The sequence below is a fragment of the Macrotis lagotis genome, chromosome 2 (assembly GCF_037893015.1).
Source record: "Macrotis lagotis isolate mMagLag1 chromosome 2, bilby.v1.9.chrom.fasta, whole genome shotgun sequence".
Classification (NCBI taxonomy): Eukaryota; Metazoa; Chordata; class Mammalia; order Peramelemorphia; family Peramelidae; genus Macrotis; species Macrotis lagotis.
The window spans coordinates 33030629-33045454 of record NC_133659.1 but is presented as its reverse complement, the minus strand read 5'-3'; the positions used below and the strand labels follow the sequence as shown (position 1 = coordinate 33045454).

Below are 14826 nucleotides of genomic sequence, written 5' to 3'. Positions count from 1 at the left end.
CTTTATCCCCCTCCAGCTCAGGAAGCCTGTATAGCAGGGGCTGCTGTTCAGGTCTGTACTGGTTCTGGACACTGGTGCTGCTGTGCCTGTCTGTGCATCTTTGTCATGGTCCCCTTCCTGAGCACCCCTGGGTATGGTGGCTCAGGCAGGGACACTGTCTAATGGACTCCTCCCTGTGCCCTAGGACTTCAGGGCAGACGTTTGCCAATGCCAGCTCTTCCCGATCCCATGCCTGCTTCCAGATCCTGATACGGGCTAAAGGGAAGTTGCATGGCAAGTTCTCGCTGGTGGATCTGGCTGGGAATGAGAGAGGGGCTGACACGTCCAGTGCCGACCGGCAGACCCGCATGGAAGGGGCCGAGATCAATAAAAGCCTGCTGGCCTTGAAGGTAGAGGCTGGAGGGCAGGGCGGTGGGGCACTTGGGCCTTGACTCCCTTCTGAGAGGTTGGGGCCTTGGGTCCCAGAACCTCAGTGGCTTCATCTGTCCTGCAGGAGTGTATTCGGGCTCTGGGGCAGAATAAATCACACACACCATTCCGGGAAAGCAAGTTGACCCAGGTGCTCAGGGACTCCTTCATTGGGGAAAACTCCCGGACCTGCATGGTAAGGCCCAGGTGTGCTCCCAAGGGCTTCCAGTGGTGCCTGCCTAGGGTATCCCATGGCTCTTCACCACAACTTGGAACTCTTGATTGCTCTGGGGAATGGGAGGGAGCAAGCTCCAGCCTGGGCATGACCTGCAGCTTTGGCACCTATGGCTCCTGACCATCCCTGGCCCACCAATGCCCCTCCATTCCTCAAGTCCCCTTTGAGCATCTGGCTCTGGGGAGCTTCTCTGGACTTCTTTCTGGCCCACCAGGAGTCCCAGAAAACAGTATCCTTGTTTTGCTAAGAGTTCCTCGGGAGACAAGGGAGGTATGGGTAGAAAGGAAGATTTTGTTGTCCTGCAAAAACCCTGAAAAGAGACAAAAGCAACTCAATTGGAATGCAAGGGCTTATCCTGTCACAAGAAGATGGGGGTGGGGGGGTGGCTGGGGCAGCCCCTGGCCTTGGATGGCTGTGCCCAGCTCTCTGCCCTCATGACCCAGGGTCCCAGCAACCTAGGCCATATCTCCCTCCCCAGATTGCCATGATCTCCCCAGGGATGAGTTCCTGTGAATATACTCTGAACACCTTGAGATATGCAGACAGGTACAAGGGCAATGGCAGAGGCTTCTCCTGGGCAAGTAAGGGACAGAGGGTGGGTACACGGGGCAAGACTTCTCATGCTTCAGGGGTGAGGACGAGAGGAAGTACCAGGCTTGACCCACTCCTCCCAACACCTACCCCTGCCCCTCCCACCACCACCTAGGGGCCAGCCTGGGAAAAGGGCTAGCTTTTCTCCTTTTCTCCCTGCTCAGGGTCAAAGAGCTGAGCCCTCACAATGGTGGGAATGGGGAACTGCAGATCCAGATGGAGATGGAGGAGGAAGAGCTGGAGCCCAGCTCGGGCAATGGCCTTCACCCCCGTGGTGTAAGTAGGACTGGACAGTGAGGCATAGGGCATTAGAAGGGGGAGAGGGGGCATAGGCTATTCAGCCAGAGCCTGGATCTCAATGGGAGGACCTCTCCTTTGCATGGTCAGCTGTCCAAGGATGAAGAGGAGCTCTCGTCCCAGATGTCTAGCTTCCAGGAGGCCATGACTCAGATTGGAGAGCTTGAGGAGAGGGCCATCGAGGAGCTCAAGGAGATTGTTCAGGTACCAAGGAGGCCAACCAGGCCAGCCCTGGGCAGAGAAAGTATGTCTCACTTGGAAAAGTCTCATTTGTATCATAGCCACCCTGAGGGGGAGATAGACACTTGGCTGTCTTATAGTTGAGCAAACAGGGCTCAGACCCACAAAGTGAAAAGCATAGATCCCTCCCTGAACCAGACTTCTTTTTTAGTTTTTGTTTTTTTCAAGGCAGTGGGGTTAAGTGGCTTGCCCAAGGTCACACAGCTAGATAATTATTAAGTGTCTGGGGCTGGATTTGAACTCAGGTCTTCCTGACTCCAGGGCCATTGCTCTATCCACTGTGCCAACTAGCTGCCCCAGACTTCTTGCTGCACCCTTAAACAAGCTACCTGGCTGTTTTGGTAGCCCATTTTGCTTAGGGGCAACTCTTCTCCCAGCATCTGCCTCTGCCACCCAAGTCCTCCTTCCCCACCCCAATCCACCCCATCCATTTTAGAGCCCTGATTGAAAGAATGGTGAGATGAGATCAAACAACCCACCCTTCCCACCCAATCTTCAGCCAACTTTCCCATGGCTAATCCTGTTTGCTATCCTACAGACATAGTCTTACTAGCATCCTTTCTAAAATGTGCCTCAGAGACCTGACCACAGAGGGGACTGCCCTCTCCCATATTCTGGACACTGCCTTCATGCAACATCAGGTGGTGTTGGCTCCTCACAAGCCTACATAGAACAGTCTGCTGTCTGACTCTGACCATGCCAGGGCCTCCATTCTATATATTTCTATTTTCAGCCTCATGTAGCACTTGATATTTTATTCCTTGAAGAACCTTAGTTAATTTGACCCTGTGTGCTGACCTGCCCAAACCTGGTTAATGGGTGTGTTCTCTTCTTCCAAGCTTTGGGGTCATTTCAGTGTGGATAGAGAGGCTTCTGGTCCTTAAGTCAATGATGACAATGTTCAGGCCAAGCACAGATCCCAGGCAAACTGGGGAGGATCCAGTCATTGAGCTACATCCCCAGCTGCCTGACTGTCCTGTTATCTAGGCCATGTCTGTCAGTCTTATCCAGGAAAATAGCAGGAGGGGATGGGAATCTGTCTCTGGAGTTTCCTCTGAACTATCAGTCTAGTCACCCTGTCGATATGGTCAGCTGGTCCTGATAGACCAGCTGTGCAGAAGAAAGGGACCAGAAAGGGACCGCCCCACTCCTGCCCCCACCTTTCTGTTAGCTGAGAAGTGTGGACCATGTGTCAGGCAGACAGGGCTGGTCTGTCAAATGGACTGGCTTTTAACTGCTCTGGTTTTTCTCTAGTTCCTAGTTGTTCATAGTCCTTGACCATTTTTTTCCCCTCCCAACTCCTCCTTTCTTCCCCTTTGAAAAAAAAAAGAGGAAAACCCTTATTATAAATATATATATTCAAGCCAAACCAAATCTTGTATTGACCATATCCACAAAATGTACGTCTTGGTCTGCATGTTTGTCTCTCATGGACTGTATGAGAAGCCTACTCATCAGGATTCCTTGGGAATCATAGCTGGTTATTCAGGGAATCAATCTTAAGGCTTTTAGTTTGTTTTTCTGAGATGATCTAGTATGAATTTTTCTGCTTTGCTCTCTTCCCCCCGCATCAGTTCAAACAAATTTCCAGGTTTCTCTGAATCCATACCCCCTCAACTTCTTTCAGCATCATCATTGTCAGTCACACTTTGATCATCTGTTCTGTCATTCCCCTCCCCCCCACATACACACTGGCCATAAATGTTTTTGTGTACATAATACTTGGTTCTATACTTGGTCTCTGGTGACATTGTCAGATTCTGGCAAACGGACTTCACAAACAAATGCAAAAAAAGCTGTAATGAGTTTAATATTATAGCTTTTTTTGCATTTGTTTGTGAAATTTGTATCCTCTGATAGTTCTTTTTTTGTTGTTTTTTCAAGACTATGGGGTGGAGGGGCAGCTAGGTGACTCAGTGGAGAAAGCACCAGCCCTGGAGTCAAGGAGTTCCTGAGTCCAAACTGGCCTCAGACACTTAATAATCCCCTAGCTGTGTGGCCTTGGGCAAGTCACTTAACCCCATTGTCTTGCCAAAAAAACCCTAAAAATAAAAAGACAATGAGTTTGAGAGACATGACTAGGTCACACACCTAAGTAATTTTTGTCTGAGGCCTAATTTGAATACAGGTCCTTCTGACTCCAGGGCTGGTGCACTATCCACTACCCCACCTAGCTGCCCCACCTTTAATAGTTTTTATTAAGGCACCATGCCTTAATAAGTACACTACACACCCCACAACTTTAGGGGCTAGGTGGCATAGTGGATAGAGCCCTGGAGTCAGGAGTACCTGAGTTCAAATCCGGCCTCAGACACTTAGTAATTACCTAGCCTGTGTGGCCTTGGGCAAGCCACGTAACCCCATTGCCTTGCAAAAACTAAAAAAAAACAAAAAGTACACTACTTTCTATTTCTATTCAGAAATTCCTAGAGTTCTGTCTATCCTAACTTTTCTAACATTCTATTCATTATAAAACATTCATACTCTAACAATCTATTCTTAATTTCCTTTTTTGATTTTTTTGTTAGATTTGTCAAGTTTTGAAAAGGATACAGTGAAGTGTCCCCTATTATTTTAGTTTACCTCTTTATCCCTGTAACTCATTTACTTTTTCCATTAAGTATTTAGCTATTATGCTATTCAGTGTATATATAATATAAAGTATTGAAAATAATTTGTTAACTATTAAAATTAATACTATTGGTTGAAAAGAAACCTAGAGGGGCAGCTAGGTGGCACAGTGGATAGAGTACCCACCCTGGAGTCAGGAGTACCTGAGTTCAAATCCGGCCTCAGACACTTAATAATTACCTAACTGTGTGGCCTTGGGCAAGCCACTTAACCCCATTTGCCTTGCAAAATATCTAAAAAAAAAGAAAGAAAGAAACCTAGAATTTAAAAAAAAGTTTGAGGTTATTAAGTTATCTAGCAGAAGGAAGAACTGAAAAAGGTGCCCCATTCTCCCCAATTTCAATGAGTTACAATTGTATGGAATCCAAAGAAAGAAACAAGGAAACATCTGCTGACTGGCCAGCACAACCAGATTCAGAGAAGACACACAGATTTGATTAAGATATATTATTTCAAGGGAGGTTAGGTGGTGCAGTGGATAGAGCACTGGCCCTGGAGTCACACCTGACTTCAAATCCTGCCTCAGATACTTATTAATTGCCTAGCTGTGTGACCTTGGGCAAGTCACTTAACCCCAACTGCCTTGCCAAAAAAAAAGATTATTTTAGGAAATTGGAAATTGCTTACATTGCTCTTCAGATCCCTTAGAATGTTTTTTGGGTGTCCTGAGTTAAGCATTACAGATCTGGTCTCAAAGCTATAAATCTGATGATCTCAGTAAGGCAGAGCTAGCTTCTAACAGTTCAGTAGCTTTCCTACATTTTTTTTCACTTTCCATATTTATCTTTTATAACTTTCATATTTAATCTCTTCAAATTATGTCCATTTTTATGTAGTTTCCATATTTGTCTCTTTAAATTATGTCCATTTTGGGGGCGCCTTAATAATTACCTAGCTATGTGGCCTTGGGCAAGCCACTTAACCCCATTGCCTTGCAAAAACTAATTAATTAATTCTGTTCATTTTTACTGTTGCCTTACTACTCCCTTCTGCATTTTATTTAGTTCAGTCGAGGCATAATTATTTTTTGTTAATATTTTGGAAGATTCTACTTTCCAGTCTATTTTATCATCTTCCATTTTATAAATTCATTCTATTCACAGTTAAATTATGACTTTTAATTTGTAATTTGTTCTATTCTATTACCTTATACTTGTTCCCCTCTGTTTCCTGGTCATCTTAATCATAGGTTCTAATCCTTTTCTTTACCTTCAAAGATCTTTCTGAGGATAAGATTTGTTTTGCTTATATTATTAATCTCTCCCTCTTCCTCCTTTTTTTTCCTGTCACCTCCTGTTTCCCTGTTGAGTTGAATGTATTTATACATCATTCTTTTAATATGTATATTCTAATATCCTTTGACCAATTGAGATGAAAGTGAGTTTCAAAGACACCCACATCCCCCCATCCTTTCCCTTCATTTGTTTAGACTGCTTGGGTGTCCTGTTGTATGGATAGTAACTTCTGCTATACTGGGTAGTCAGGAGAATTGAGTATGTTTTTCTTTTTTTTAGTTGCTTTTTTTTTTTTTTTGCAAGGCAATGGGGTTAAAGTGGCTTGTCCAAGGCCACAGGGCTAGGTAATTATGAAGTGTCTGATTTGAACTCAGGGACTCCTGACTCCAGGGCTGGTGCTCTATCCACTGCACCACCTAGCTGCCCGAGTATGTTTCTTTTGACTTGTGTGTTTGTATTTCAGAGTTGATACTCAGCTTTGGTCTTTTCATCAGAAATGCTTGGAAGTCTTCTATTTCATTAAATATCTATTTTTTTTTCCCCTGTGGGATTATACTTAAGTTTATCTTGATTGTAAACTTTTACCTTTTATTTCTTGGAATATTGTATTCTAAGCTCCTTGTTTCTTTTGGATGACAGCTGCTAAATCTTATGTCATTCTGAATATGGCTTCTCAGAATTTGAACTCTTTTTGACTGCTCATGGTATTTTTTTTTATTTTCTTTTTAACTTAGAAGTTCTGGTTTGGGATATAAGTTTTAGGATATGGCAGTTTTTAGGCTATGATATCCTGGTATTGTTCACTTTAGGGTTCTTTCAGAAGGTGACTTTCTATTTCTACTTTGCCCTTTTGTTCTAATATGTCTGGGCAGTTTTCTTTCTTGACTTTTTGAAATATGATCCAGGCTCCAGTTTTGGTAGTGTTTTCAGATAGTCCAAAGATTATTCTGTTTTCTAGATCAGGGTTTTGTTTGTTTGTTTTTTTGATGAGATCATTTAAGTTTTCTTCTATTTTTTTTCTCTGACATTAGTACTTCTTGTTCTCTCATGAAGTCATTAGCTTTTTTATTTGTTCTGTTCTTATTTTTGAAGTCTTTTACTTGATTATAGACTTGTACCTTTTTTATCAAGCTTATTAAAACTTCTAGTTTTTCTTCCAAAGCTCTTGTTTCTCTTCCACTTCTTTTCTATTTCTTTCATTTTATCAATAATATTGTAAATTGCAAATTGTTCATTTCTCCTAGAAATTTTAATTGAGCTTGTAATCAAGTTATATTTTTCTTTGAGGCTTTGTTGTTAGATATGTTGTAATTCTCTTCTGCCTTATTTATATTTTGGGCATCCCCTGCCTTATAAAAGCTCTTTTTCTTTTTTCAGTTTACGCATTCTTTCAGCCTTAATTCTACAATTGGGACGTTGTGTTGGGGCCTGGGTACTGCACATATCCAATGGGACCATTGTAGTGTCTTGCATGGTCCTGACCTGTCTACCCTAGTGCTTTGCTGCTGCTTTGTTCTCCAGGTATTATGTGCTGCATTGTTTTCCAGGGTCACAACCTTTGACCAGAGAGCTCCAACCTTTCCGCAGATTATTGAGTATTGTGGTCAAGGACACAGTCTGATTGCTGTCCTCCCTTGGCTTTTTTTTTTTTAGGTTTTTTTGTAAGGCAAATGCCCCTGGCTTTTTTTTTTTAATAAAGTTTTATTTGATTTTCCATTCCAAGTTCTCTCCCTTCCCTTCCCACTAAGAAGACAAGAACAACAAACTACATTACAAATATAGATAGTTATACAAAATTCCTGCATTAGCCAGCCAAAAACAAAATAAAACAAAAGAATCCTCAATCTAAGTCTATTACCTCTTTCTAGACATGAATAGCATATTTCATCATAAATTCTTTGTATTTGCAGCTGTTCATTGTATAGCTCAGAATTCCCAAGTTTTTCAGAATTTATTATCTTTAAAATAATACTGTTATTGTATAAATTTTATTTCTGTTCACTTCACTTTGCATCAGTTCATACAAGTCTTCCTAAATTTTTCTGAAATCATCCCCTTCATCATTTTTTTATTAATACAATAATATTCCATCATATTCAAATGTCATAATTTGTTCAGCCATTACTCAACTGGTAAGTATCTTTTCACTTTCCATTTCTTTGGCACCATAAAAATAACTGCTTTGTAAATAATTTCTCTTTTTATGGTTCTTAATAGCAATACTACTCAGTTAAGAAGCTATGCACTGGGGCGGCTAGGTGGCGTAGTGGATAAAGCACCGGCCCTGGAGTCAGGAGTACCTGGGTTCAAATCCTGTCTCAGACACTTAATAATTACCTAGCTGTGTGGCCTTGGGCAAGCCACTTAACCCGTTTGCCTTGCAAAAATCTAACAAAAAACCAAACAACAACAAAAAAAACCCCATATGATAGATGAACACAATTAATTCATTTTATCTTGTGTGTACTTTTCTGATTTCTCCTTGGTCCTGAACTCTTCCTATCTATAGATCTAATGTCATTTCTTCGGTGTTCCACTTAATTGCTTACAATGTCACTGTCTAGATCCATTTAGAGCTTTAAAAAAAATTTTTTTTTTAATTAAGACAATGGGGTTAAGTGGCTTGCCCAAGGTCACATAATTATTAAGTGTCTGAGGCTGGGTTTGAACTCAGGTACTCCTGACTGCAGGGCCGGTGCTGTATCCACTGCACCACCTAGCTGCCCCTGGAGTTTATTTTAATATAAAATGTGAGATGTTGATCTCAGCCTAGTTTCTACCAGACTACTTTCCAGTTTTCCCAACAGTGTTTATTGAAGAATGAGTCCTTGCCCAATTACTGGGATCTTTAGGTTTATTTAAATACTTGGTTGCTGTGCTTATTTACTTCTTATGTATTGGGTGCCTAATCTGGTTTATTGATCAACTTTTCCATTTCTTCCCCAGTACCAAATTCTATCTTCCTGAGTTCAAATCTTTCCTCAGATACTTACTAGCTGTGTGACCCTGGGCAAATCACTTAACCTTGTTGTCCTCAGTTTTGCAGGAGGAAAAAATGGCAAACCAATCTAGTATTTTTGCCAAGAGTCCCCAAATGGAATCATGATGATTAAAACAACTGAACAACACCATCACCACCAAATTGATTACAGATTTGTAGTATGGCTTGAGATCTGGTTCTGCCAATTTTTAAAAAATTAATTCCCTTGTTATTCTTTTTTTTTTTTTTTGCCAAAATAATATTTTGAAAAGTACTTAATTGATTACAAGGAATGAAACATCAGACTCCACATTGTCAGGTTTCAAAATTTCTGTTCTCCTCCACTAATAGCCAGTTGCCAAGGTTACACTTAAGCCTTTTTTGTTTGGTTGGGGAAGAAATCTTTTCCCATAATCTTCCTCTTTTTTGTAGAGTAGAGCCCTTCTGGTATTTTTTTAAAACATCAAGGTAGATCAGATGTGCGGGCCCATATGATTTCCTGGATGGACTGTGGCAACCGGACTCGCTTGATATTCTTAATCTTTTGTTTCTCCAGGAGCTTGACTGGTATGGCACTGAAATTAATTTAGGTGATAATGTCATTTTTGTTAATATTGGCTCAACCTACCACCTCTGCTGGGTACAGTGCCACTAGACAGTGACTATTTGGCCTCAGTCCATCAGCCATCTGGAAGGTTCTGCAGACTCAAAGGAGAAACATTGCCTGCTCACCCTGTGCTTTGTCTGGTGGGCTCAATCTACCATTTCTCAGGTCAAAAGAATAGCACTATCCAGCTCTTGACTGTTGGGCAAAGTGATGGACCCCGCAGGGAAGTTCATGGAATCTGGTACTAAATTGAGAGAGAGAGGAATTTGGCCTCTGCCCTGGTCAGCACTCATCTGTAGGGTCATGATCAGGTCAAAGGACAGTGATGTGCTTGAGAGTGTCCAGAGGAAAGCTGTGTCTGGAGGCCTTGTCTCTTGCCATCCTCTCAGCCTCCCAAGCTGGTTGGCCCTCTTCCTGCTCTGCCCCAGGTGCTCCAACTTTGTTTGAAGCATCTCTGTTGCTGTGAGGGATTCTTGGTGGTTCTGAGAATCTTCTGCCTGAAGAGAGGAGAATTGGGCTGCAGTCCTCTCTCACTTCTGTATTGACTTTGAGTTAGCCACATAGCAAAAAGAGGTGCTGATCCTGAAACTGGGAGAAGAGCCAGGCCTTCTAAAGCCCAGGTACTCCTCCAGGCCCAGGTAGGTCTGCTTCAGAGAGGGGTGGGGGGAGGAAACACTAGCCACTGCCCACAGCCACCTCTGGGAGTCAAATCCCTGCTTTATAGATGAGAAAACTAAGGCTGGGACTACCCCGGACCCCACAAGCCATCAGGTGTCCTGGGACATGGCTTCTAAGCTGATCCCTCTTCACAGCAGTGATGACTTATCTTCATTTTTCTGGTTTCCCCCCCCCAAAGAGCCAGGGCTCAGAAGTGTTCTTTCCAATGAGTCTCTCTATGGTGCTTTGGCCCCAGTGTAGTGCAGGCTCCTCCAACCTCACATCTAAGAGCTCAAATAGCTTTTTATCTAATTTGTTTCCAATAGACCTAGAACTAGGGACACACACATGCCCCAGGCTGTGATGGCATCATGCAGGAACTTTGGGGGGTTGGGCTGGCAGAGATCTCGGGGACAAGGAAGGAGATGGAGAACTCTGCTGCTCTCTCCATGTTGTGCCAGAGTTCTTCGCCCAGCAGGCTCCCTGATGCTCCAGATGGTGGCAGGGACTGCCTGAATGCCCGCCTTCAGCCACACTGGCTCTCACTCTGCCCCACCTCGCTGAGCTCCACTATGGTCCCCTCTTCCTGTGTCCCTGCAGAAGTGGTCTAACTGGGTGGAGTTGCTGGAGACCACGGAGCAGCCAGACTACGACCTGGAGACCTTTGTGAACAAAGCTCAACATGCTGCCACAGAGGGTATCAAGAACTTCAGTAGCCTCCAAGGTACCCAAATCTCCCTCCTCAGGCTGCTGCCCTCTATCCTCAGCCCCCACAGCCAGGGCTCAGCGGGTCCTAGGCACTTCTGGGGAAGTACCCTGGTGGTGCATGCCAATTTCCATGCTGCTCGTTGTCTTGCATGTGGCCCCTGCCAACCATTGTGGGGAGGGGGGGCGCTGGACTGGGTCAGGCTGACCCAAGACCCCTCTTTTTCAGATGTCCTGCGGGCCCTGCGCCTGGCCATGCAGGTGGAAGAGCAGGCCAGCCAGCAGATGAGCAGCCACAAACGACCTCAGTAACATGCCAATAAAATATGTTTGATGGTTAAGCTCTTCCTTCGGGGATGTCTGGATGCCTGCCTTGTTTGGGGAGCTAGGGTGTGCTGCTGGGCTGTCTGCCCACTGGATCTGGGTCCAGGCAGCCCCCAAGGCCCACTGCCCACCCTCTGCCTTGGATGGGCAGGCCCCCAGCTCCCAGCCAGCCTTCTTTTTTCCATGTCTGTTTGTAGGGTTTTTTATTGTGTAGTCTTAGTGACCATTCAGCCTTTGTGACAGAGGACTGGCCAGCAGCTGTCCCAGAGCTCGGAGTAGATGAGGAAGGACCAGCCCTCCTTCCAGAGCACACAGTTCTGGGCCTTGCTGTTGACCTGTCCAACCTCTGTCTGGGGTGGTGGGGGGTGGGGGGGGTTTTTTTTTTTAAGATTCTGAAACCCTTTCTCCCCACTTCCTCTGACAACCCTCTTGGGTTTCATTGAGGTGAAGGGGACCTGTCCGTTGTGTGTTGTCTGTATTTAAACATTCCCAATAAAGGAAGAGAATGGAATAATTTGTCTCTGTGCTTTGTGGAGTTGGGGGCAGGGGTCACATGGGGAGCTCCCTGCTCTAGAAATAGGCCCTCAGGAAAGAAGGAATGTGCTGTACTATCTGTTGGGCCTGTGGAGATGTAGATTACCGCCTAGCTGGGCTCAACTTCCAGTGTGAAGCTTATTGCCCAGCTCCTTGAGGGTCCTCCCTGCTTTGGTCACCGCCAAGGTGCTCCTCCACCCTTGGTGTCCCCCCGTCACTCAGCTCTGGCAGGCACAGCAGCCACAACCCAGCTAAACAGTCTCAGCAGATGGACTAAAGCCAACTTGTCAGTGAGGTAAAGGATGTCTACCCCAAGCTGGTGAAGACTCTCCCTGGTAGAATGGGCAGATGAGCACAATCTGTTCCAAAGGCCATGAAGGCAGCAGAAGCAGGGGCTGGGAGGGTTTAGAGCCTGGTCGGACATGGACACTGAGGTCATCCACTGTATCCTAGCCAAGGCCAGGCCCAACTTTCACCCTGCCACTGGATTTCCATGAAAAGAGTGAGGCTGATGACTTTAAGCAACTCTGCCTCACTTCAATCCACTTCACACACATCGTCCCTTGATGTCATTAGTCCTCTTGAAGATGGACACCCAAAGCATATGCAAAGGCAATTTACAGTTGAGGAAATCAAAGTGATCAATAGTCATATGAAAAGTTGCTCGAAATCACTAATTATTAGAGAAATGCAAATTAAAGCATCTCTGAGGTACCACCTCACACCTCTCAGACTGGCCAATATGACCAGAAAGGACAATGATCAATGTTGGGAGGGATGTGGGAAATCTGGGACACTAATACATTGTCGGTGGAGCTGTGAACTCATCCAACCTTTCTGGAGAGAAATTTGGGATTATGCCCAAAGAACAATCAAAATGTGCATACCCTTTGATCCAGCAATACCACTACTGGGTCTATACCCTGAAGAGATGATAAAAAAGGTTTTTGTAAAAACATCACTTGTACAAAAATATTCATAACTGCCCTGTTTGTGGTGGCAAAGAAGTGGACATTAAGTGAATGTCCTTCAATTGGAGAATGGCTTAGCAAACTGTGGTCTATGTATGTCACGGAACACTATTGTTCTATTAGAAACCAGGAGAGACGGGAAGTCAGGAAAGCCTGGAGGGATTTGCATGAGCTGATGCTGAGCGACATGACCAGAACCAGAAAAACACTGTCCACCCCAACAGCAACATGGGGGCGATGACCAACCTTGATGGATTCGCTCATTCCATCAGTGCAACAATCAGGGACAATTTGGGGCTGTCTGCGATGGAGAACACCATCTGTATCCAGAGGAAGAACTGGAATCTGAACAAAGACCAAAGACTATTACCTTTAATTTAGGAAAAGAAACATTATCAAGTAATTCTGCTATCTTATACTTCATGTTTCTTCCATAAGGATGTTATTTCTCTCTCATCACATATTCAACTTAGATCAATGTATACCAAGAAAACAATGGGAAGACTAACAGAATGCCTTCTGGGGGGGGGTGGGGGGATGGAAGCAAGAATGGGGGAAAAATTGTAAAACTCAAAATCTTTAAAAAAAAAATGACGGACACCAATACCAAAAGGAAAAACAGATTGTGATTGTTGGTACTGCTAGCTCAGCCCCCTACCTCACTTGGACCTCTGATGTGCACCCTGGAGACAACCAGGATTCTTAGGGGACCCCTGGGCAGCGAGAAGGCTGAAGCTGCATGCCAGCAGTTTCTGGCAAGTTGGGAATGGGGGGCAGTGGATATCCTGAGGAACAACTTAACCCCTAATGATCTAATGTTGGTGTTTACCCCACAAATGCAAACACTGACTGAGATGGTGCTTTGAGGACGTGGGGCAAAGTTGAATTACCTCCTCTGTGGAACCTTGTTCAGACAGAAGTAGGAAGAAGAAAAGCGTGCTCTAAAATACTTGGTCTTGGACAAAGACAGGAGGCCTCCTGGGCTTGGGGGCAGCCTGGCCCTGTCCTTGGGCACCTCTGGCTGAAGAACAGCCTCCTAAAAAGGGAGCTGATCTGACCAGTCAGCCTAAGGAAAATCAGTTTGACCAGTTGTTGAAAACTGAATTGAAAGGGGAGGCAGTAGGGGCAGGCCCTCAGCCCTGACCCAAAGTCCAAATGACTGCCTCAAGAAATAGAGTGAGCAAGACCTAGAAAGAGAAATCCCAGGTGACTAGGTGGCGCAGTGGATAGAGCACTGGCCCTGGAGTCAGGAGGACCTGAGTTCAAATCCGCCCTCAGACAATAATTACCTAGCTGGGTGGCCTTGGGCAAGCCACTTAACCCCATATGTGCCTTGCAAATAGAAGAAGAAAGAAACAGAGAGAGAGAGAGAGAGAGAAATTCCATTCAAAGTAACCAGATAATATAAAATATCTGGGAGTCTACCTACCAAAGCAGACTCAGAAACTCTGAAAACTACAAAACACTTCTCTCACAAAATCAGATCTAAAAACCTGGGCAAATATCAACTGCTCATGGATAGTATGAGCTAATATAACAAAAATGGCAATTATCCCTGAATAAAACTATTTAATGCCCTACCAATCAAAATTCCAAAAAAAAATAATGTGTTAGCAAAAATTGTAAGTAAATTCATATGGAGAAATCAAAAGTCAAGAATTTCCAGGGATTCAATGAAAAAAAGTACAAAGGAAGATGGCTTAGCCCTACCAGATCTAAAACTATAAAGCATCAGTCCTCAAAACTGTTTGGTATTGGCTGAGAAATAGAGTGGTAGATCAGTGGAATAAACTACATGCAATAGCAGGAAATGATCATAGTAATCTGCTGTTTGATAAACCCAAAGAGTCCAGCTTTGGGGATAAAAACTGTTGGGAAAATTGGAAGTTAGTATGGCAGAAACTTGGATTAGACCAACACCTCACACCCTACACCAAGATAAGATCCAAAGGGATACTAGGCTTTAGACATAAAAGACAACATTATAAGCAAACTGGGGGACAGTTTACCTGTCAGATCTATGGGAAGAGAAACAATTTATAACCAAGGAAGAGATAGAGAACATCATTAAAAACAAACTAAATAATTTTGATTACATTAAATTACCAATCTTTTGCACAGACAAAACTTCTGTAACCAAGATCAAAAGAAATTTAGTAAATTGGTACAACAATTTTTTTTTTCATTTTAGGTTTTTGCTAGGCAATGGGGTTAAGTGACTTGCCCAAGGCCACACAGCTAGGTAATTATTAAGTGTCTGGGGCTGGATTTGAACTCAGGTACTCCTGACTGCAGGGCCGGTGCTCTATCCACTGCACCACCTAGCCCCCAGTCAACAATTTTTACAACTAATATCTCTGACAAATGATTCATTTTGAAGAGAACTGAGTCAAATTTATGGAAAAAAAAAA

General features: G+C 44.0%; 1 protein-coding gene across 2 annotated transcripts in view; it reads left to right on the top strand.

Annotated features, from left to right (window-relative positions):
• The window catches only part of KIF2C (kinesin family member 2C), a 32411-nt gene extending 20997 nt beyond the window's left edge, over window positions 1-11414 (top strand). For both annotated transcript variants that reach the window (XM_074221587.1, XM_074221588.1), the window contains 7 exons: window positions 185-389; window positions 494-604; window positions 1122-1189; window positions 1399-1510; window positions 1622-1735; window positions 10482-10605; window positions 10816-11414. In XM_074221587.1, the coding sequence (XP_074077688.1) occupies window positions 185-389; window positions 494-604; window positions 1122-1189; window positions 1399-1510; window positions 1622-1735; window positions 10482-10605; window positions 10816-10898 (817 nt within the window). In that variant the 3' untranslated portion in view covers window positions 10899-11414. The remainder of the gene's footprint in view (window positions 1-184; window positions 390-493; window positions 605-1121; window positions 1190-1398; window positions 1511-1621; window positions 1736-10481; window positions 10606-10815) is intronic.
• Window positions 11415-14826: the final 3412 nt, after the last annotated feature.